Source organism: Crinia signifera, chromosome 4 (genome assembly GCF_055691185.1).
Source record: "Crinia signifera chromosome 4, ASM5569118v1, whole genome shotgun sequence".
Lineage (NCBI taxonomy): Eukaryota > Metazoa > Chordata > Amphibia > Anura > Myobatrachidae > Crinia > Crinia signifera.
The window spans coordinates 117096848-117119443 of record NC_139220.1 but is presented as its reverse complement, the minus strand read 5'-3'; the positions used below and the strand labels follow the sequence as shown (position 1 = coordinate 117119443).

Below are 22596 nucleotides of genomic sequence, written 5' to 3'. Positions count from 1 at the left end.
AGAGCTGCGGAAGAACCAAGAAACTGCCTTGACCAGTGGTTCCCAAACTGTGTGCAGTCGCTCCTTGGGGTGCCAATGGTTGGTGGTCCAGGACCAATTCAATATGATCAATTATTTATGGACAGAACCAGTGCTGATGGCTGCCAATCATAAAATATGTTTACAATCAGAAGCAAATCCTTTCATTTACCACATAACTGGCCCTAAGAATCGCATATAAACACAATCTACCTAATTTTATATATATTCTTTTGGGCCTAGGAGTGCAGTGGAAAAATTCTGATACTCTAGGGTGCAGTGATTTGAAAAAGATTGGGAATCCCTGGCCTTGACATATCCTGTATACACACAGCACATTATTTATAATTAAGCCAATACATGGTTTATAGCAGAGAACCCCTCACAGGGCATGTTTTACAGATCTCCTAGCTGGTTCATATACATGTGTATTTATTACTGGGTGACACATTTTAAAAGATCCACCTGTGGTGCGACTTATTTTATTTGTAATACTGAGGTGATTCTTCAAAACATGCAGCTGTAGTAAATGTGTTATTATATTCATTTGCTATAGTGGTTATGGTGTGGATTAGGGAGGGGGGTTTCCTGGCAACCAGAAAACACCCACATTTGCTTATGCTGCAGTCCCATTGGGAAGTAATTCCTTGCTCTGGGGTTACCAGTTACGGCTGCAATTTACAGAAAGCAAGCTCCCTGTAGGAAGCCACTCCCTGCTTAATTGTAAGCCCTATCTGGGTTATATGGAATGATCTCGATGCAGTCTATAAATTCTGGGTTTTTTGGCATGTGCAATGGCTCATGCGCCTGACCGCTCTGTTGTGCAGGTGTCAGGACCTAGCCAGTGGCAGGAGCAGTCCCGTCCTCCACCGGACCAGCTGCATGGCCAGCGGCCATCCTCTTCCACACAGGTAGTGCTCACCGCTGCTAATAACAATAACAAAGTTGGCTTATAATGAAAGTTTCATATCCTATGTTGAGCTCCACGGTTTACTAGAAAACAGAGCTTTTGTCAGCAAACCGATGGGTATAAAATGCAGCCATACTGTACATTATACTGCATAGTACCAAAATTCAGTTGTTATGGAATTAAACCTCTGTTTTGCCTGGCAGTAAGGCATTGCTGCCAGCTGAAGTTACAATATCGAAATGTTCATTTTTTTTACTGAATGCAACCATATGGCCTGGCCCATATGCTTACATAACTGCTATAGAAAAATAACTTGATAATAAGGTCATATACGGTATAGGATTTTCTCTCAAAATGACCAAGTAAAAATGCAAATCAAGATAAAATGCTGTGTTATTTATTAAGTGTAACCAATTACACAGTGCTGTATAACAGCATATATTTAACATGTTATTCCAAGTATTAATCTTTCATTCGCATTTGCATGATATATAATATTCTCCCCGTTACTGCAGACCTTTGTTTTCAGGCGCCAATCATTAGACCGTGCATGCTAGACATCAAACTTTAGTTTAATATGTTCTGGTAAACACTCATGCTGCAAGTTTAATTAAATACCTTTCAGAGAGTGCTACAACACTTTGATGGAAGTGCTGACACATGAACACAGCTTCATTTCTGATTTCCTGTGACATTTCCACATCATCAAGAAAATGATTTGCCACCTTCTCAAGAGCATCTTCAGGCCATGCCTTTTACAAAAAAAAGTGTTTATTATATTGAGAAAAAGTTAGAAAAGGAAACCTCAAGTGATTTTGCAAAAACACGTAATAAAAATGTGCATCCATGTTTGCCTATCTCTAAATTCAAACATTAAAAATACATGATACCGCACATCCTACAAGTATGCCTTTTATCCCTGCATCTCAGAAAACTGCTAGGATACAGCTCTTGTCACTGCTCTCCCACCCCCTCCTAACAAATTCATAAAGTATTTACAATACAGATGCTTCTCACTTAGGGCCTTATTTTGGTTCATTCTTTCTGACAAAATCCTTCTTAGATGGGCAAAACCATGTGCACTGCAGGTGGGGCAGGTGTTACTTGTGCAGAGAGAATTAGATTTGGGTGGGGTTTTACTTCAAAGTGAGATCTATATTGCAGTGTAAAAATAAAGCAGTCAGTATTTTCCCTGCACAGAAACAAAATTACTCACCCAAATCTAATTCTCTCTGCACATGTTACATCTGCCCCACCTGCAGTGCACATGGTTTTGTCCATCTAAGAAGGATTTTGTCAGAAAGAATGAACCAAAATAAGGCCCTTAATCCGAGTTCTGTTCCTACGACCAGGTTGTTAAACAAATTGGTCAATAAGCAGGAGCCCGGTACTTAATACAGTATTATAAAATATAAAAATATATGTTAGTCAAAAAATTCCTCATAGTGTGGTAGTGGTTTGGTGTCACCAGCATCATCAACAACGTTATTAGCAGGGTTATCAGGAGCTGTAAAGTACACAGGTAAGGAAGATGATGGCAAGGAAATGGAAGGACTTGGAGAGGTAAGAGGTGTAGCTCTTTTAAGCCACCATCTTGAACTATGGGGTGCACAATAAAGAAAGTGAGACGCTTGATGCTAAGATACTGTACCAAACTGCCATTTCCAGCTGCTCAAAGAGCTGCTCCTAAGTCTGAGCAGTCGAAGAACACTGTGTTGGACTGGGACAAAAAGGTCTCACTGGCGGAATGTATTTATAGGGGCCCATGTTTAAGGTATGGCCAGTCTCCAAAGGGGGTGTGGACAGCTTCCATAGAGGCTTGGCTAACCATTAGAGAGTGCATTCTCTGGATAAATATAATGGTAGTTGTCATGATAATACAACAGATTAATAACAGTAATGCACTGTACAGAATACACCATAGTTGTGTGCAGTAAAATGTAACACTTGTATATATTATAATTCAAATGCAGTCTGGAACCTACGGCCTGATTCAGACCTACTAGCAAAGTTGCAATTTTTGCAGATGGACATAACCATGTGCACTTCAGGTGGGGCAGATGTAACATGTGCAGAGATAGTTAGATTTGGGGGAGTTATTTTGATTCAGCTCAGGGTAAATACTGGCTGCTTTATTTCTTACACTGCCATTTAGATTTCAGTTTGAATACACCTCACCCAAATTCAGTGGCTTTTTTTTTCCTATGGGCTGCAGCACCTCCAGGTAAAATCCCCCATTCCCCAGCTTTTGCTGGGGATACCCCCGCAGCGAAAACCCGCCGTGCGGGTTTTGCTGCATATCAAAATACAGTAAAAACCCAGATAATGTTTTTTTTTACAGCATTTCTGTTTTAGAGAATCTCCCCCGCAGTCTGTGTGACGGCACTGGGTTCAATGTGATGCAGTGACTTCCTATTGGAAGTTCGACCTGCCAGTCACCCAAGGTAGTTTGATTGGGAGGTGTTTCCTCCCTCCGTAATGCCTCTATGGGCTGCTAATGCTGCAGCCCATAGAATCTAAGGTCTACAAATGCACAATACCAAGGCCGATACTGTATATGCGCCGGTCCCGGTGCCTGTCATCTGCAGTGTACCGGTACCGGGACCATATTTTAGCTTCTACGGGCTGCTGCTAATATTTGGCCACACATATTTTTCTCTTACAAGCAGGGCAGGTAATCTAAGCACTTGCCTAGAGCATCATTGCATCGGGGGGGGGGGGGGGGCAAGCCACCCCTAGTCCAAGACTACTCCAGTCAAGAAGGGTGTGGATTATTAGATAGGCAGTCAATAAGTAGACCCCAAAAAGGTTGACATGCAATGAGTCAACAGCATCAAAAGTTAGACAGGAGGATGACAAAGGTTGACATGGGAAGGGTCAACATGGACAAAATGTTGACATTTGAAATGTCATCATGAGGTTTTTTGCATTTTTTGGGTGTCAACATGGACCCCCAATAAGTGCAAAGCATACACTCATCATGCTATTATATCCTCCCTCTATTCTAATATGGATGTGAAGTAAGAACAAGCTGGTTTGAATAAAAACAATGTCAACCTTGTCTTGTGTCTACCTTTTTCATGTTATTTTGACCAGGGCTACCTTTTGACCCTGTTCATCTATTGCATTTCGACCATTTATATGTTGACAGTTTGACCATGTCAACCTTTAGACCCTGCCTACCTACTACATGTCGACCTTTTGGGGTAAACCTATTGACGGTCTATATATAGACACTAGACTTATCAATCGGGACCAGTGAAGAAATCCTCCAGACTTTCTGTAGTTTCCATGACAACCACACTTTCCACAGACACTTTATTTGAAAACACTGCCCTCTAGAGTGAGACTTTGAGCCTGATTCAGACCTTATCGCTGTTGTGCAAATTATCATGTAGATCAGGCATGTCCAACGTTGGCCCTCCAGATGTTTTGAAACTACACATCCCAGCATGCTTTGCTATAGTTTTAGCATTCTCTAATAGCAAAACTGTGGCAAAGCATGCTGGGATGTGTAGTTTCAAAACATCTGGAGGGCCAACGTTGGACATGCCTGATGTAGATGCTGCCCCACTATAGTGAAATCCCACCTTGTGAATTATTGTTATGTGTATGGCTAATACGTCAAAATCCAAAACGTGTAATCACAGGCTCAGAGTAGCCAGGGACTTACTTGGTGGCTGTGATAAAATCAGCCTGATCAAGGCTGGAGCTGATGTCATAAACCCTCCAGTAAATGCTTGGGCATTTCTGCATTATCCTAGGTACACCTGCATTTTTCTTGGCACTACCATTAAACAGCCAACCACCACCCCCAGACACCAGCTTGCTTTTAATCATTTCATGAATGGCTAGCAAAGGAAAAAAGAAGCAAGATTTCTTCGCTAGTAGGAATCATGCACCCGCATTGCAGCCCATATGCATGCGCAGTGTAGTGAATTCGCACAGCAGCCATCAGCCCTAAATCAGGCCATTTGAGACTTTAAAGGGAACATCCCACACTACATCATGACTTCCCTGCCAAATTTCGACCTGATGGGCAAGCCGAATGCTTTGGAATTTTTTTAAAACATGTTGTTAACGGGACAGTTTGGAACTAACCATTAGTACTCTAGGCAGCATAAAACTTCCCGTTACACTATAAGTAACAAAAACATTATGAAAGCACAGTAAACAACACTGATGTCTTTGGACAAAAATACCCACTACAGTACCTCCTGGATCTATAATTTGTAAACCTTCTAAAAGGGATTTCTTTAGTAGATCTCCTTCAGCATATCATGTAGCCTACACTATATCATATACCCTAGTCATTTGACCTCATCTCTACTTCCATTTAAATCTTAAACTACAAATATCCCTCCCACATCCCATACTGGTTACTGTAGATGGTGGGTTAAGAATCATAAGTGCTATAATACAAAAGAGACCAACAAAATGTCTGCAATGCAATGTGTCACCTGAAACCAATCAATGGTGCGCGCAGTTCACCAGGGAGGAGTAGTGACGAAGGTGGTCACGGAAGGCTTCTCCAGTTGGACTAAATGCTAGTACAATATGCAGGTTTCTTCTGATACGATCCTTAAACTTACTGTACAGGTCCGATGGCGTAGTTTCAGTCTCTAATTCATTACCTGGCAAAAGCTGAAGCATCTATGAAAGAGAAATTGGGATTTAGCTGGTATTACAGAAATCACCGAAATTCACAATTCTGGAAATGGCTGCTTTGATACATTCAGAAAAGGAAAGAACACTTTCTTACTTATAGCCTTTATTGGAAAATCCATTCAGAGCAATACAGCCTCTTAGTATAATACTCTAGTCCAGTGGTAGCCAACTCCAGTCCTCAAGAGCTACCAACAGTTAATGTTTTCCTGATCTCCTCACAGAATCACAAGTGAAGCAATAATCTCCACCTGCGGATCTTTTAAATGTGTTAGTGAATAATGAGTGCACCTGTGCAGCAGCTAGGATGTCTGGAAAATGTGAACTGTTGGTAGCTCTTGAGGACTGGAGTTGGCTACCACTGCTCTAGTCATATAACCGTCCACTGAACATGTACAATTATTAGCGGTCTATTAAAGCGTAACCATGGAAAATCATTCCAAAGAGCCCTTTTAAAAAGATATTAATTTTAAATTAAATGTATCACTGATGTGTTTTTTCATTTTGGTAATGTTAAGTGATCACATGGCTGTTTTACTACACATTAGATTGGAAATTAACTAACACTTTACAAGTGATTGGCTCCTGGCCCTTAGCTTTGAGATGCTTTCTTTTGTTGTTTTGAACCATTTATTAGACTAAAGGGGGTGTCCACTTAGGTCTGATCATGTTTCGACCGATAAAAACAGATTGATTTTTGTCTGACGGTCATTAACCAATTCTAAGCTGTTTTTCATCTGACAAAAAAAAGATCATGCAATAAATCTGGGATATAATGCATACAATAGGAAAGTATGAAAGAAAATCAGTTTGTTTAGGCGCACTCCACATCCACACAGTCTAATATGACTTAAAAAACACAATGATGTTATACCGTTCAGGTGTATATTTTAATTTTAATTTTGTAGATAATTAACTTCTATAGCTAGCAGGCCATCAAGTGTAATGTATATTTATACAATTTTATTAATTATATTGGACCTGATAGTATAATTCCCTGTAACAGGGATTGATATGGCGAAAATTTATTAAAACAAGTTGATAGATATAGGAAAAAGAAAATTTAGAAAAGATTAAAATTAGGTCTCTGTAATCTGTTGATTCAAATATTAGAAGGAAGGCTTCAGTGATGCCTTGTCCCAATAGATGTGCCAAAATGTATGTTCACTTATACACGCTATGCTGCTGTATATGGAAGAGGTGTATGTAAAATCTGGTCCCTGGTTATTGTGGACCTTTCAATGTGTCTGTCCTTTCTTCAAGTGTGTGTATTACTCCATTTGTAGCATTGTTGTTGCCTTTTATTGCATAACTAGTGTACCTCGACACTGTTGCACAAATGTTGCAAATAAATGTATCCTGGTTAATCTGTCTCTATTGCCAAGGGTACAGATTGCAATAATATTCTTGTTCTTATAGCTGAGGGTTACCCCAGATTTATATAGGATGTGTATCTATAATATCCACACTCAGATGGGAGATGTGTCTGCCGCAAGAGCCCCTCACTTCCCCTTAAATATCTGATGTATCCTTATTATATCCACACAGTACAGTCTTCTGATTGCGTACACACTGTGCAATCACACTGCTAAACCAAACACATTTATGCTGATGCCCTGTGCTGGACCGAATTATACCAGTGTCTGCACTGGATGGTTTTTATAGTATTAATAATTCAAATGTCACAGTGCCAGTTTTCTCTTGCTGTATTGCACTTAACATGTACATAGTAATCACACTGTGGTAGGCTGCACATGCGTTTAAGTTCTCTGAGGTGAGGTTTACCTCATGTATAGTTTGTTCAATCTTTATATTAGATTGTGCAATTCCAGGTTTTTGTACACACTGAGCGATTCAAGATTTTGTGGTGGACAGATAAATATTTGTATTTTAACAAAAAAAACACACTCTAAGTTGTTCAATCTTAGCAGTGGATATGGCACTCCTCATGTGTCATATCCTAATTGTTTTATAGATAGGTGTTAGTCAGCGGATTTTTTATTATTTATTATTTATTTATTTATTGGAGACAGCGTGTGTGCTGGTATTGCTGTTAATCTCTCTTGGATGTCTATTGGGGATGCTGTCCCTGCTGGTATCTCTGGACAGTGATTGTATTAATCAATATACATCATACATTTCAGTAAGTGTATTAATCCCTATGCATCATACATTTCAGTGCGTATTGTGTTATAAGTGAGATAACAAACCTACACCGGGTCTTGTACTCCGTACAATCCGGCTAGGTTACACTCACATATACAGCCTGGTGCTTACTGTCCAGGTTACGCCACATCTAGCCCTACAACTCTCATAGCCGGCATACATATACTTAGTTGCTCGGCTAGCTGGTGAGGTGCTAGTGCGCTAACTGTCAGCGTCTGTACTGCACGCTGCCCGGCTTGTCACCCGCACGGGTAGCCTGGGTCAGCGTCCGTACACCGCTGTCACTGAATTGGTTACCCCGCTGTCAGACGTTTAGCAGTATTACTGACAGCGTGTACCCGCACCACTATGCGTGTGCTTCCCTGTCGGCGTTCTCCACCGCTGAATACACATTAGAGGATTTTGACTATACACAAGACATTTTTACATTTATACATTGGCTACATATAATTTCAGATTTACAGAGGCCTATTGCCGATGCGCATTTCGCCCTCGCAGGCTTTTTCAAGGCTCTACCTAGGTGTCAGACCGGCCTTATGGGAGCTATATTTATGAGATTCGCCCTCCCCTGGGCGTAGTTTAACGGGACCAATCATCTGTCCCATTTCTATTATTCAAATGGTATTGATGTTGTGATTGGTGCTGCTTGACATCGTATGTATATGTCAAAGTCAGCACTCTATTGCGTGTCATCTACAATATTATCCCTATACTGTATCTAGTTACCTATTGCATTATTAAGTAGCGTCATATTTATAAGGGTGTTCTGTTTACATATGTTAATTTTATTCCTTCATGCATGTTTATCCTTGTTCATTAGCCTGATTCCGTCGGCACAGTATCCAATAGTTAATTTATTTAATATTACCTTGCCTGGTATATCTATATAAATAATTCCCATATTTAGAAGGGATTCCGATCTCACATTTATATGGTCCCTAGAGTGATTATTTTTATTTTCTTTTACCAATATCCCGTGTATTATTATAGTGGTTAGAGGTGTTGCAATGAATGCAAAGAAAATTTTTATAGAGTGAAATAATTTACAAGATGGCCTAAAGTGACATCAATAAGTGCTAATGCGTATGCTTAGCAGTGACCAGAAATACGTGACAGATTATATTGTACTGAATGCAAAAAATATATAATAGATGATTTAATAGTGCTGAAAGTGAAAAATACCACACATGTAACACAAAACGTGAAAAAATAGTGTATCTATCATAAATTGACTTAAAATTGTGCACTTATGTTACTTAAGTGCCCGTGTGCCAATCCAATGATTGGTATTAGAACGTGAAAGAAGTATTATTAGGGAATCGGTCTGCGATATTAACTGCATTTTAAAGTTTGTCCATTCCTCTAGACTTTTTGATAGTTTATCCAAATACAGTCCTCTGCTGTTATAGCAGATACCCCCTAAAATAGTTGATAGGTGTATCTACATCTGTCACAGGTGTTTCTCTTCTACACACGTAGTTATTCATGTATTGTTTTTGAAGAAAACTTTATTGGAGGGCATGATTGGCGGTATTGGATAATTATATGGTTCATATCATTGCTTCTAGATCCTGGATTAAATATGATACGTGCACAGGATTTATCAAATGCTTTCCATGTTAATCAGGAATATAATTGAACCCTATAGCATTTAATAATTATTATGTTGAAACTTTCTATGTTCTGAGGTGGTTACGGTAACTGATAATAGGTGTTCATATTCTGCATGGGATTACACATGCATCCCAAATGCTGTGGGTTAATTATTAATCCATTTTAGATGTCATGTTGGACACATTATTGTGATGCCTAGCGTTGGGTGTAGAGTCGCTGGAAATCTAGTTGGACTGAATATTATGAGTAACAGGTACTTGGAGGTTCTCCACATGAGATCTTCCATGTTGGGTATATTGTTGTAATGCCCAGATTTGGATATAGGGTCGCTGGAAATCTATTGGGGATGGTTATTGCGGGTAACAGGTGGTTGGACGTTCTCCACATAGGATCTTCCAATACCTTGGTATCCATGATGGATCTTCATGATGTCTTATTTTTAGAGTTGCACAGATGCCTGAGAGTTACAGAAATGCTGAGTACTGTATCTCCTCATTCAGTCCATATGGTTTGAGACTGTTCATAAGGAAGATATGTTTCGATTCCTTCTTGAGAAGCTCCTGAGTGATGTTCCCTCCTCTAATGCCTAGGGTGACCTTCTCCAGACTAAAGGCTTTAAGTCCTTTAGGATTGCTCTGGTGGCATTTGAGGAAATGTCGAGCTACACTCGTGATCTTCTTCATTTTCTCCAGATCTTTTGGTGCATTTTTGATATTGCCCACATGTTCTAAAATTCTTCTTTTCCAGGGTCTTTTCGTCATCCCTATGTATTTTAGGTTGCATGGACATAGTAGGCAGTACACTATTCCTTGGGAGTCACAGTTGATAAAGTCTCTTATCTTAGTTGTTTGGCCATATCTGTTGGTGAATTCTTTCACATTAGTAACGTATTCACAGGCTTTGCACTTTCCACACTTATGACACCCTGTCACATTTGGTGTCCTCTTATGTTTGCGGGTAAAGTGACTTTGTGTTAGTTGGTTACGCAGATTGGGTGCTTTCCTCCAACTGCTCTGGATACGCTCTCCAATGGATGTTCTAAGATCTTCATCTGTTGTAAGGATATGTTTGTGTTGGGCAAGTATTCTGTTAATTTCTTTCCAGTCAGTACAGTATGTGCTGATGAATCTGGGACCTGTTTCATTAGTTTTTTTGGGCTTAGGTGTGAGTAGCAGTCTGGGTGCGTGCTGGGGATAAGCAGGGAGTACCACCACGAACTACCCCGCAACGCTGACAGGGTAAGAAGCAGGCCAGCGGGACGCCGCTCCCTGCTTATCCCCAGCACGCACCCAGACTGTAACCAAGCCCCGTTTAAGGTTGCACCTGCTGAGAGACATAAGCCCTTTTTGGGCTTATGGTACAAAGGGATCTGTTGATACCCCAATACCCTCAGGGGCTCTCAGTAGTGGTACTCAACGGGCCACCCAACCCATTATCCCCACAAAACATCACTGCACCCCATGCAACAGTTTGTATGTATTATATTCTTTATTTTCATTGCACTACTTGTTATTTACTTAAATAAACATTTTATGCACCAAATACACCCTTTATCTTCTTCTTTTTTCCATTCACTGTATTTAGTATACCCAGGCAGCGCTTCAGCCCAACCCAATTTCTCTTGCATGACCCATAGGGGGCACGGGACACCCCTTAGGCTAAGCAGCGCCAAAACCACGACCCACAGGGGAGCGCAGTATACCCACCTCGAACACTGTACATACCTAATTAGTGCCTAACACTAACCCTACCTTGTTAGTGCCAAGTCCTAACCTTAACCCACCCTGTTTGCATAAACCAACCCCCTCCCCCACTTGCAGCCTAACTATGCCTGGCATAGTTACATTTGGAAAGTCAACTGTCGGAATTCCGCTGCAGGCACAGATACAGTATCACTGTACTGGGTGCTGCATTGTAACATAGCATGCAGCACCTCGCTTCTGTCACTGAGTAGGAGCTGGCACTGCAGCCAAAGCTCTCCCCAGAGACAGCCCACATCTTTCGGACCAGCGGACTGTGAAAACGGGAGTCTGGTTAATGAGGACACACCCCCTTGCATCATGTCACACCCCTCAGAAATAAGCCACGTCCCTTGTGACATATGGGGATGTAATATAAAACTTAATAAAAAACCATCCCCAGATGCCCAAAACAGCATTAACACTGTGCCATACTAACTGTATCCACATATCTATTCACTACTGTACATGTAAAGCAGTGGTGGGGAACCTCAGGCCCGGGGGCCGTATGCAGCCCCCGTAGCCGGTCTGAGTGGCCCTCCTACCTTCCCGGCGGCTTTGCCTTGAGTCAAGTACAGGGGACTTCTTGCGAGAGGTCGGTAGTTCTTGCAAGATTCCTCTTAATTAGCAGCAACCGTAGACTGTCAGTCCTATTCAGTGGCAGCCGCCGGAGCATGGGACTGCTACAGCAGGAGAAGTTGTAATATGCATTTTTACATATGGCCCCCAAAGGATTTTTCCACCATACAATTGGCCATTGGCACAAAAAAGGTTCCCCACCCCTGATGTAAAGTAACAATTACTCAGCAACCACAATCCATTTGTCTTATAGACAGGTACAGTAAGCAGTACAGTGTATCTAATGTTGCTGCTCAAAATAAATGATACATATAGCAAAAGCCAATGAATCTGCTTAAAAATGGACTATAAAGTATTTTAGAGCAGTATAATAAAGGTTCATGTAAATTCTGTAAACTTCCCTTAAATATATTCTTTTGCGATGTTCAAACAGTCTCTTGTATCATAAAATAATTCTGCCGCCCTCCTCCCTCTCTGTCTGCGAGCACCTCGGACTGGAGCACAATAAAAGAAAGTTGACCTTTTCCATGACTTCCAGTTTTTCTTCATTATTAAACAGGGTAGGAACATCACCAGTGCTCAGGATCATGTTGATGTCTTCCAAAAATGACTCATCCTATTCCAAGTGAGAAAATTGCTCATTTACAATTCAAATAATAAAAGATTCTCAGGGAAAAAAAAAACTTTCACTATTAATTTATTTCTTGCATTTTTTCCAGTGCATATATTTGCAAAAGAGATTTATAGTTTGAAGTCCCATCTCTCTTCATCTGCTTTAACAAGCATTCATAAAACTACTATCATCCTCATAATGTGCAGTTTGAGGACTAAAACAGGCAATTTACTGAGCAGCTTTGCCCACACTGATATTACAGCTCCATAGCGAAGCATCACTCTCTGTGTAAGTGGCTATTATTATATTCTCCATTACTGAGGATTTATTAGTTTATGGCTACGTGCATTGCTTTGACTAACATGACTCAATTATGCATTTCCTCCTGGATTATGTTAACATTGTTTTTCTGTACCTTTATTTGATGATCAGCAAACAGAAACACAGTCGGAGACCCATTCTGTCCAGTAGCTCTCAGCACCTTTTTCAGATCATCTCTCCAATCACTTACTGTGTATGATTTCTGAATACTAACTTGATAGAGTTCAATATCTGCCATGAATGCTGCAAGTTTTGTTGCAGATTGTCTGCCGGTCCCTCCGATTCCTAATGGTATGATGGAACGATGATAGAATTAGGATGGAAATATAGCTTAGATTTGGAAATAGTATAATACATGTATGTTGGAAGAAAGTGGTTGTAAGAACAACCTATTAGGCGCTTGTAATGGGATGTATTGTGGAGCTGCTACTAGGGAAGGGGGTGAGAGTCCCTTCAGCAAGGAAAAAGTACAGAAAAAATAGTAGCGCTAGACAATATAAAATTTTAATGTTTAATAAGACATAAAAAGTGATAATAAAAAAGCACAATGAAGGAAACAATAAGGTACTGGCATCTAATAATGGCTACCTAATGTAACGGTCCATTCCTAGTATACCGCCAAGGTGTTTGAAGAGATTCCGGATACAGTTAAAAGTCTGTTAAAGCTCAAAGTATGTGGTATAGTTACAGCAGTGGGATGTCCAAATGAAGCTTTTTAATCCTTATTGAGGAAAGCAGTAACTGCAGATGTCTTCAGATGGAGTACCATATTGTTGCGGATAATTTTGGAAATAATGAGCTCCGGTGGCGGCTGGTCTGGACCAAGTGGTGGTGAGGGTAGCAAAGTGGTCACCAAAGTGCCTTGCGGCTGACGCGTTTCGCTGTAGAGCTTTATCAAGGGGAAGGTCCTTTACTTTTTATGTCTTATTAAACATTTAAATTTTATATTGTCTAGCATGTATGTGCATATACTATAGAATGCGTTATTTAAATTAGTACATAATTATTATCATCATTCATATATCATTTATATAAAGCCTTATTCAGAGATGTACAGAAACTCAGGGGTAAATTCACTAAGATGGGAGTTATATTGAAAATGAGATGTTGCCCATAGCAACCAATTAGAATCTATCTATTATCTTCTAGAAGGTGCTAAATAAATAAGAAATAGAATCTGATTGGTTGCTATGGGCAACATCTCATCCTCATTTGAACTCCTATCTTACTAAAATCACCCTTAATGTTGATGTACTTGTACAGATCTGTGATATCACTTGCAGATCTGTGTGTCTACAACTTGATTACATAGAAATGGTGTGCCATGTTGTTGTGCCATGTCATGTGTGTTGCTAGTTACTGTGATTACTTATCATATGAACCAGGAATAGTCTCACCAATAAGCAGAGCATGGCCACATGGCAGTTTCAGAATCCTGCTTATTCTAGAAATGTGTTCTATTGCAAAGTGAAACATTACTAGATTCATTGGAGTCTTGTTGTTTGTATTGTACTCAAGCAAACAATGCTGCATACACTGAAATACAAAAGAAGAAAAAGCACTTTTATATGAAATAAATACATTTTGAGGTATAGCAATTGACAGATAATGCTCTACTTGTTAGTAAATGCTATAGATAGTGGAGCAGGAAACCAGAAAGTACAGTACCAGTACATAAGCATCTGCGAAAGGGTCAACAGTGTCTAGATCAGGCATTCCGAACCACGGTCCTCAAGGCACACCAACAGAACAGGTTTTAGGGATATCCAAGCTTCAGCACAGATGGTTAAATCAAAATAACACGTACTAATTAAGTCACCTGTGGTCAAGCCTGGATATCACTTAAACCTGCACTGTTGGAGTGCCTTGAGGACCATGGTTGGGAATGCCTGGTCTAGATTGACAGTCAATAGGTATAGGATTATCTATTGACTGTCAATCAGAAGTCAGTGGGAGTCCCTGTCATATAAATGGAGGAGCACCATGTGTAAATAGTTGCGAGGATACACCATAACACTGACAACGGCACATTTATATTCTAAATATACCACAATCAGCAATTGCTGGTCTTTGCATAAGGAAAGCGTTAGTTCAGTTTACAAGCTGGTGCTTAAGCCTTCATCTTATAGTTTTGCTATTCGGCAACTATTTTTTTTTTTCTTTTTTTTTCATTTATTCTACAGTATGCTGTGGCAATGATGACCATCTAAATTTGTGTTTTTATAGCATTCAGATGATCATTCCCAATTAGGGCAAAAATATAACTGAAAAAGTTAAACAAAGTTATATTCTTGGGACTTCCAGTGCTTTCCAAATAAACAGTTGTTTATTGCTTGATTATCAAATTTGGCTTCAATCTTCACACTTTTACAACCCACTGTATTCATCCATTCCCCTTATGATTCCACCTCTGACAACCCATCAAATTCAGTTTAAACTGGATTCACACTATAATATTATAAGACCAATATTTCTGGTTTGAGTTAAATTCTGATTAGATCACGTTTGCACAGGGGACCTATGGTTTTCTGTGCATTTCTGTGCATGTGCAGATGCAGGGTGCGAGAAGGCACAGCGAACTAAATGTTCGCTGTCCCGCTCAGACTTAGTAGTGCAGGCGGGGGGGGCATGGGGCGGCAGCGGGGGGCATTCCCAGGAAAATCTGATGTTGATGCAGGGGCGGGCAGCTGAGGTCAGCAGATGTCAGCTTTCTGCCTGCTTCCCACTCAGGGCGCTCGCAGATCAGAGACACCATAGAGGTCGACGACCATTGAATGATTTCTCCCCCGCACCCAAGGCTGTGAATAGATGATTATGCAAATCATCCATTTAAAGCCATGCAGGGGGATTGTGGAAGCGAGGTGGGGCGGCTGGCACTGTGGGTGGCGATCGACATTTGGTCCACACGCAATGCTGCAAAATTTGCAGAGTTGCATGTGGACCAGAATAAGGTCCAACATACGGTAATGTATGGGTGCAAATTACAATTGACCATTTGGTCTAAAACACTTGTTCCTCTCTCAGTCTGTTATTGCAGGACTAAACAGTTGGTATATCCATGGTATGTCTCTGATACACATGCTACATAAACAAAGCACATATTCAGACTCTACTACGCTGCCAGAGAGGGCAACCTCAATGCCCCCCATCCCCCATTCCCACTCACTTTGCATTGTGTCCAAAAAGCCTGTGTTTCTTTTACAAGCCCAAAAAAACCATAATATATCGAACAAACTATGTAAAATTGAGTTCCGTGACTATTTGTGAGTTAAGAGGGGTTTTTTTCGATTACTTTAGCTAAAACTATGGTCATTTAATTTAGCAATTTAACTTTAGAGAGCTTTACTAAAAGTGAAAACTTTTGTCCAGTTCTTTGAAGCATGAGCAAATAAAGCATCTTTCTTTCACTTGCTACTTTTGTACTGGTACCAATAAAATGCACATCATTTTTCAGCTGTAATGAACAAAAATCTGCAGTCTTTGTCAGCCTTTATTGCTGCAGGGCAAAGGAGATCTGTTATTTATGATGATGGTTACTTTTTTGTTTGTCTTTTAAGTAAAGGAAAAGGACAAAAATAAAAAGGAAAAGCAAACTCACAAATAAACAATCAAATTATATTTATTGATGACATTTTAAAAAAGTCAGCCTGCTATGAACACTACAATTTGACACAATTCCAATATGAGAGACAAATAAGATTTAAATATAGTTTCTTGTGTGCCATCTTAGTTCTTTTCAATTTATACAGAGTACAGAAAGTAGATTGGTTTCCCTAATAATGGAATAAAAAAACTAAGGTTCGGGCATGCTGTCTTATAAGCATGCAAATAGAAGACACAAGACCAAAAAAACTGTATAACCCATATAGTAATTCATTCATTTAGTTTTTAATGATAAAGCCACTGATTTAAAGAAATAATACTGTAGTTGCCTGGTTCAAATAGTTTCTAAACAGGTCACAGATAGTGGGCCAGATTCTCTAAGCTTCAAAAGTGATAAAATTGAGAGTGATAAACAGCCAGCCAATCAGCTCCTGCCTGACATTTTTCAAACACAATCGGTCACATGGTAGGTAGGAGCTGATTGGCTGGCTGTTTTATCACTCTCCATTTTATCACTTTTGAAGCTTAGAGAATCTAGCCCAGTGTCTTCTGAAGGATATTCATTGCCACCAGTACCATGGCCATGCAGTCTTCTGCAATGTTTTATCCTATCTCCTCTGTTTGCACTACATATGCTATTACTAGGTAAAATAACAAATGTCAAGCCCTGGTCTATTGCCACAAGAAGAAAAGAAAGCTGTCGTGGACATGGTGCATCTAATTCTTGTTATAATTAAAATTTAACATTTATTGGTTCTATTAGAAACTTGCAAAACATGAAAAACAATAGAATAAAGTGAGAAAAAGACGAAAATACTTGCATTAAAATGAGGTGGTTCGCTGAGAATGCAAGGTTTTGTGATATTATTTGTTATGTATATTACTTTGCAGGTGTCTGAATTACTGGCATTATACCTTTTCTTTAGAATAAATTCTTTATGTTTTACTATTTTTCTATTTATCATGATTAGGTATATTGAGTGCTTGCAGGATTAGTTCCTCACATCACCACACAAAATTGAAGCACTCACATCTGTTTGTATTATAGCAATGTGATGTACAGTGGATCAGTCACTCAAGGATTACATAGGGTAATGGTCAGAGTGATGTCGAACCTGTCCATAATGGTTGTAGGAGTATCCTAGATAATCTTAGATAATGGTTGTATCCAAGATACTGTAATCAGTCCATATGGACTGATTATCTAAGATACTCCTACAACCATTATGGGCAGGTTCGAGATCACTCTGACCATTACCGTATGTAATCCCTGAGTGACTGATCCACTGTTTAATCCACTGTTTGTATACTGTTGACCACTATTTCCACGTTGCGGAAATAGGGGTTGGGATTGAATATCCTCCATAGTGTATCATTGAGGTTTTCACCGCTTATTTGGCCAAACATTTGAGACTATTCACCACCTCAAGGTGAACCCAAGTTGAAATGTGGCAAAAACTACTCAGGTCAAACTATGCGGAGTGCTGCAGTCTTCCTGTCTCAGATTTTAACAACCCTCTTTGGAAACATATATATAAATACTGTACACTTACAATTTTCAGCTCATCAATATCCGTGATTTCATTATAAAGCTTTTCAGATTTCTGAACATTTATTGGAATTGCATAATCGCCAAAAAAAAGATTCCGCATGTCATCATCCCGTAACTCTCTCCCGATCACTAGGTGAGTGAACAAGTTGGACATTTTCTCTTTAAATTGGGATTGTACAACATTCTAAAGAAACAAATGAGAAAAAAAGAATATTACAGTATTGGTTACTAACATTAACCATTGTAGTCACACTACATATCGTGTATGCAAGTACATGAGAATTACAGCAAGCCAATAATTTAGTCCTGTCTCCTTAATATATTACCATTGACCTTTCTGTCACATGTTAATATTTTAATTTATGTGCGTGACATTCAACAATTCCTTGGTGAATTATTTCAGATGTTTAACAAGGCAAAACAAGTAAATACATCACAAAATTCCAGCTTATTAATATTTCATATATTTATACTGATGTTAACACATTTGCATTCATATATAGGACTTATATTAAAATAAAATATTTCAGAATTGCAAACATTGGATCAATGCATTAATAAGTCATTTTTATATTCAACATACAAAAAAAATCAGTTGGTTGCCACAGTATATAATCTAGTAACCAGCTACCCACAAAATGTCTGTTGAATGTATTGATTGCTCCTATTAAATTTGTGGATTTGATGCAATGTGTCAGTTTCAGCTGTTCTGCAGAGTAACAGTACACCATTTTCCGAAAATATAATGATACATTTGTACTTTCAGGAAGAATATAATAAATACATTTCAATTTCTCCTATTTGTCTTACAGTACCTCACAATTATATGTAATGGTAAGTTACTGTAATGTATGGTAATGGAAAACAATATGCAATTTTTCACAAAATACTTAATTAACAAGTTGTGACATGTTAGACAGTATTCATTTCAGTTTTGTAACCCTTCATCTTACGTGAAAGGCTAATTTGCTGAAAGAAAGACCATTATATTTCATTGACATGTTGGGAATATAATAACACAAGTATTAATAAATAAGGAAAAAGCATAATAGGGCTCCATTTGCAATAGGAAGCCATATTTTTGTGTCCCTTTTGTGCATTATTTCCTATTTTCTTGCTGTTGGTTGCTGCTTTATCATTTTTGCATTTCATACAGATTTGGTATTTGTTCTTTTAACTAACAACAAAAAGGCCAGTAACTCTCCATCCTCTGCTGGAGATATTGGCCTTGTTCTTCCCCCACAATGGCAGCAACACACCTAGACACCCCCAAATAGCATCAGAATGTCAATCACTTAAAGTGTGATGTCCTACTGCATTCTATGTTACAGACCTACACATCATTTGCATGTAAAAAGTACAAAACATCAGTACTTTGCACTATGAGCAATTACTCATGAGCATTAACTCAATCCACATCTGAATAAGGCCCATTGGTGCTCACTTTTTGCTTGTAATAATGTGTGCTTGTTTGGCTTCACACTGTAGTTCTTAACTGAATTTCTTGCTTGTTATTGAGCTTGCTCATTTGGAATATCCATGTCTGCCACCTACTTTAACATCTTATACCAAACTGCTTTCATATTAGTCATTCTTGTTCTACCACGTCTGTAATGTTATGGGGACATTCAATTGTTAGTGCCAGCAGCTGTCTCTCCTGCGCACCTGATGGAGCCATTCAATTGTTGCTCTTGTCAGGTGTGACCAGCTCTCAGCGCCAGTATTTCAGCTCGCACCCCCCACATGGGAAGTGAGCTTAAATGTGAAAAAAGTTACCCATTTAGAACTTTGTGTTGCGCCCGTTAGTTTAGTCTGGTTTACGTGACCTAAACCTGACACTAAAGGCTAAAGCAAAAGCAATTTAATGCCCTCCTGTGATTTTACTTCACTTTAGAAGGGAGATCGGGATAACAATTGAATTCCCCATATGTGTTTACTGATCATTCTCAATTGCAGTCCACCTAAATTACTTGTGTGGCATCACTATAATGTTAGCCACTTGCTCCAACTCTAGTTTATTACCAGAACAATCGTTACCATCTCCAAAATATTTTTCAATGCACTACTGTTGAGAGAGCATCAGCAATGCAAATTCGCATGCAAATGGATGTTACACAATAACGTCCATTACACAGTAACATCCATTCACAGCCTGCTGGGATCTGCCGGCCATCGACTCAGAGCAACCTTACATATGCGTGTCTGCTCGGGGGAAGTAGTCAGCTGCCCGTCCCCCACCTGTCCATCATGCCTCATTAACATGAGAATTGGGTGTTCCCATATGATAATGGGGCAGCCCACTGCCACAAGCTCCTCTCCACCCCCTACCACAAGGTTGCTTGCATGCGCCCGATGAACAATCTGTTCGCCGTGGCCGCACGCAACAAGAGCATGCACATCGGTCCCCATGCGAAGGAGTGGCAATTGCGAATGGACATGAATAAGGTCCTATGTCCTGTGCAAACATGTTAGACAATAAGACCCAGAGGGTCTGCAGGAGGCTGGGAACTCGGACCTGATGTGATACTGCACATATGCAGGGTACAACCATCTTTACTTTGTAAGATTGTCCCAGTACTGCAGTACAGTATGTAACTCCTGAGGTGAGACACCCTGCTTATCATTGTTTGATACTACTGCTGTATTACATCTCGTTACTGCTGTTAACCCCTGCATTATCACAGAATTTTTTTATATAATATTTCTGCTTTTTACCATTAAACACATCAACATGGTAAAGGACTATCCACATAGCCTAATAGTCCACTATCACAATAGGCTATATCAACTGTGTTCTATTCAGCATATTGGTGTTCTATGTATTACTCTGCATCATTTGCTATATATATACCTATATGACTATACCCATGAAACCTAGGGCAACTGAATACTGGTGAACACACTGGGGTCATTCAGGTGCGGTAGGATGTGCTAATATTACTGCTTCCTTGGAAGCAGCAGTGATAGCGCTGTATGTAAATGCAGCAGGAAGTGTCTATTACAAACCAACGCCTCCTGCTGCTGTCATCCGAGCTGCATCCCAGGATGCTGCATTGGATCAAAGCACCCACCATAGGGCGGCTTGTAGTAACCATGGTGCTGCGAAAGTTGCCTGTTGAAAAGTTCGGGGAATCTCTGTCCTATTATGTACATCCCTGTCTTCTTCTCACCACTAAATGGTGGAGTCTCACCTCTGTTTCTTTCAAATAGAGCCCGTTCCTGCCCCTCCCCACCATCTGAAACAGTGTCAGACTGTAATTACAGTCTGGTCCCAGCCTGAGTTCTGTGCAGCAGGATCTGTTCACAAGAGCTACTTTATGCTGATGGTCTCAGGTGCATCTGCACCTGAATAATCCCCACTTTGTGCTATGAGAAGGGCTGCTATAGATGATGCTTTAACAAGAGAACTATAAAAAAAACCTCAACAGCGGATGAAAGTCAACTCATACGAGAAATATAGACAAGTGAAGCGAATATCTCCCATTAAGCCTAATAAGTTGGTAGGTTGATTGGGCTACCTTGGCTGATTATAATACTCATTGCTGAATGCTTTTATTTTAAGGTTAAACTTTATTCTCTTTGCTGCTTTTAACAGGCATCCCACTTGTTTGATGCACTACAGTACCTCTGCTACCAGTGGTGAAGAGTAATTAGTGGCAAAGCATTAATAGGTCAGCCCTACAGTTTATTTAGAGAGAACATTTAAATTGCATGTATTTTGTGCTTAAATGCTCCGTCAATGATCACATATATTGTTATTACACTATTTTAGCTGTATTGCTTCATTAATGTTTGGATGTAGTAAGGGCAAATGAAAAAGCTAGTGCATACCTAGAAAACTAATGCCATGTGCCATTACACAATATTAGGTGATATATGTAAGACTTCATAGAAGAGAACACAATAAAACACTATTTTATGATACTGATAAGTACATGTTTAACTATCAGTAAATAGGCTAATTGTGCCTTAGATTTATTCCACCCTCTCTGATTTAATTGCTGTTAGCAGGATGGATAAATGGGACTTCTCATTTCAGAAATGCGCACGGATGGTGCTTGCAGATTATACAGAACAGCAGCATCTGACATTCCCACTTACACGCAGCAGCTTCTACAGGAACAATAATTACAAGGAGCTCCCTATTATTTGGCATTATGACGTATAGAAATATGCTGCTAATTATGAAGACTGCATTCTGTAGACATAAATGTCAGTGTTTTTGAAATTTAATTAGTATCGGTAAAGATTTTTTTTTCAAGTGACTCATTTAGTCAATTCGCAAGAACAGGACACATTAAGTTAATTGTCTTCAACATAGTAGTTTGTAAGTTATAGTGTAGAGACATTTAAGCCACAGAGCTGCACTGGTTTGACAAACAAAGCCGCCATTAAACAGAGTTTTATGCTTTCACCTGAAACATGTTGCACCCTGGATAATAACAGATCCCAGGTTTTATAATGTTTTAGATTCAAAAAGATACATCCACAAGTTGAGAAATAGGTTTACAGACTCAGAAGAATGCACATCTAGGAGGTATATTTTTCTCCAGTATGACTTGTCTGTGCTTATCCATACAGTTAACCAAGATGCAGAGTCCCCTGATGCGCAGAGAGAACAGGTAACATTCTTCTCTTATGATCAATTCTCCTGCTTATACAGAACATGCATAATTAGAGAGCAGATGCCATGCCTTTCATTTTACAAAGCACTACTGGCTGTGAGGACAATCTCTGTTAAATGACTTGCCAGAGCAGCACTGCTCTTGAAGTATAATTATGAAAGGCTAGGGTATGAATATTGCACATAATGCTT

General features: G+C 39.6%; 1 protein-coding gene across 1 annotated transcript in view; it reads right to left on the bottom strand.

Moving 5' to 3' along the window:
• LOC146074345 (dynein axonemal heavy chain 3-like) overlaps window positions 1-22596 on the bottom strand; it is a 1013923-nt gene that overhangs the window by 235416 nt on the left and 755911 nt on the right. The window contains 7 exon segments of the mRNA XM_083182299.1: window positions 1547-1680; window positions 5389-5406; window positions 5408-5581; window positions 12212-12307; window positions 12720-12910; window positions 14023-14161; window positions 17782-17964. Of these exon segments, the coding sequence (XP_083038425.1) occupies window positions 1547-1680; window positions 5389-5406; window positions 5408-5581; window positions 12212-12307; window positions 12720-12910; window positions 14023-14161; window positions 17782-17964 (935 nt within the window).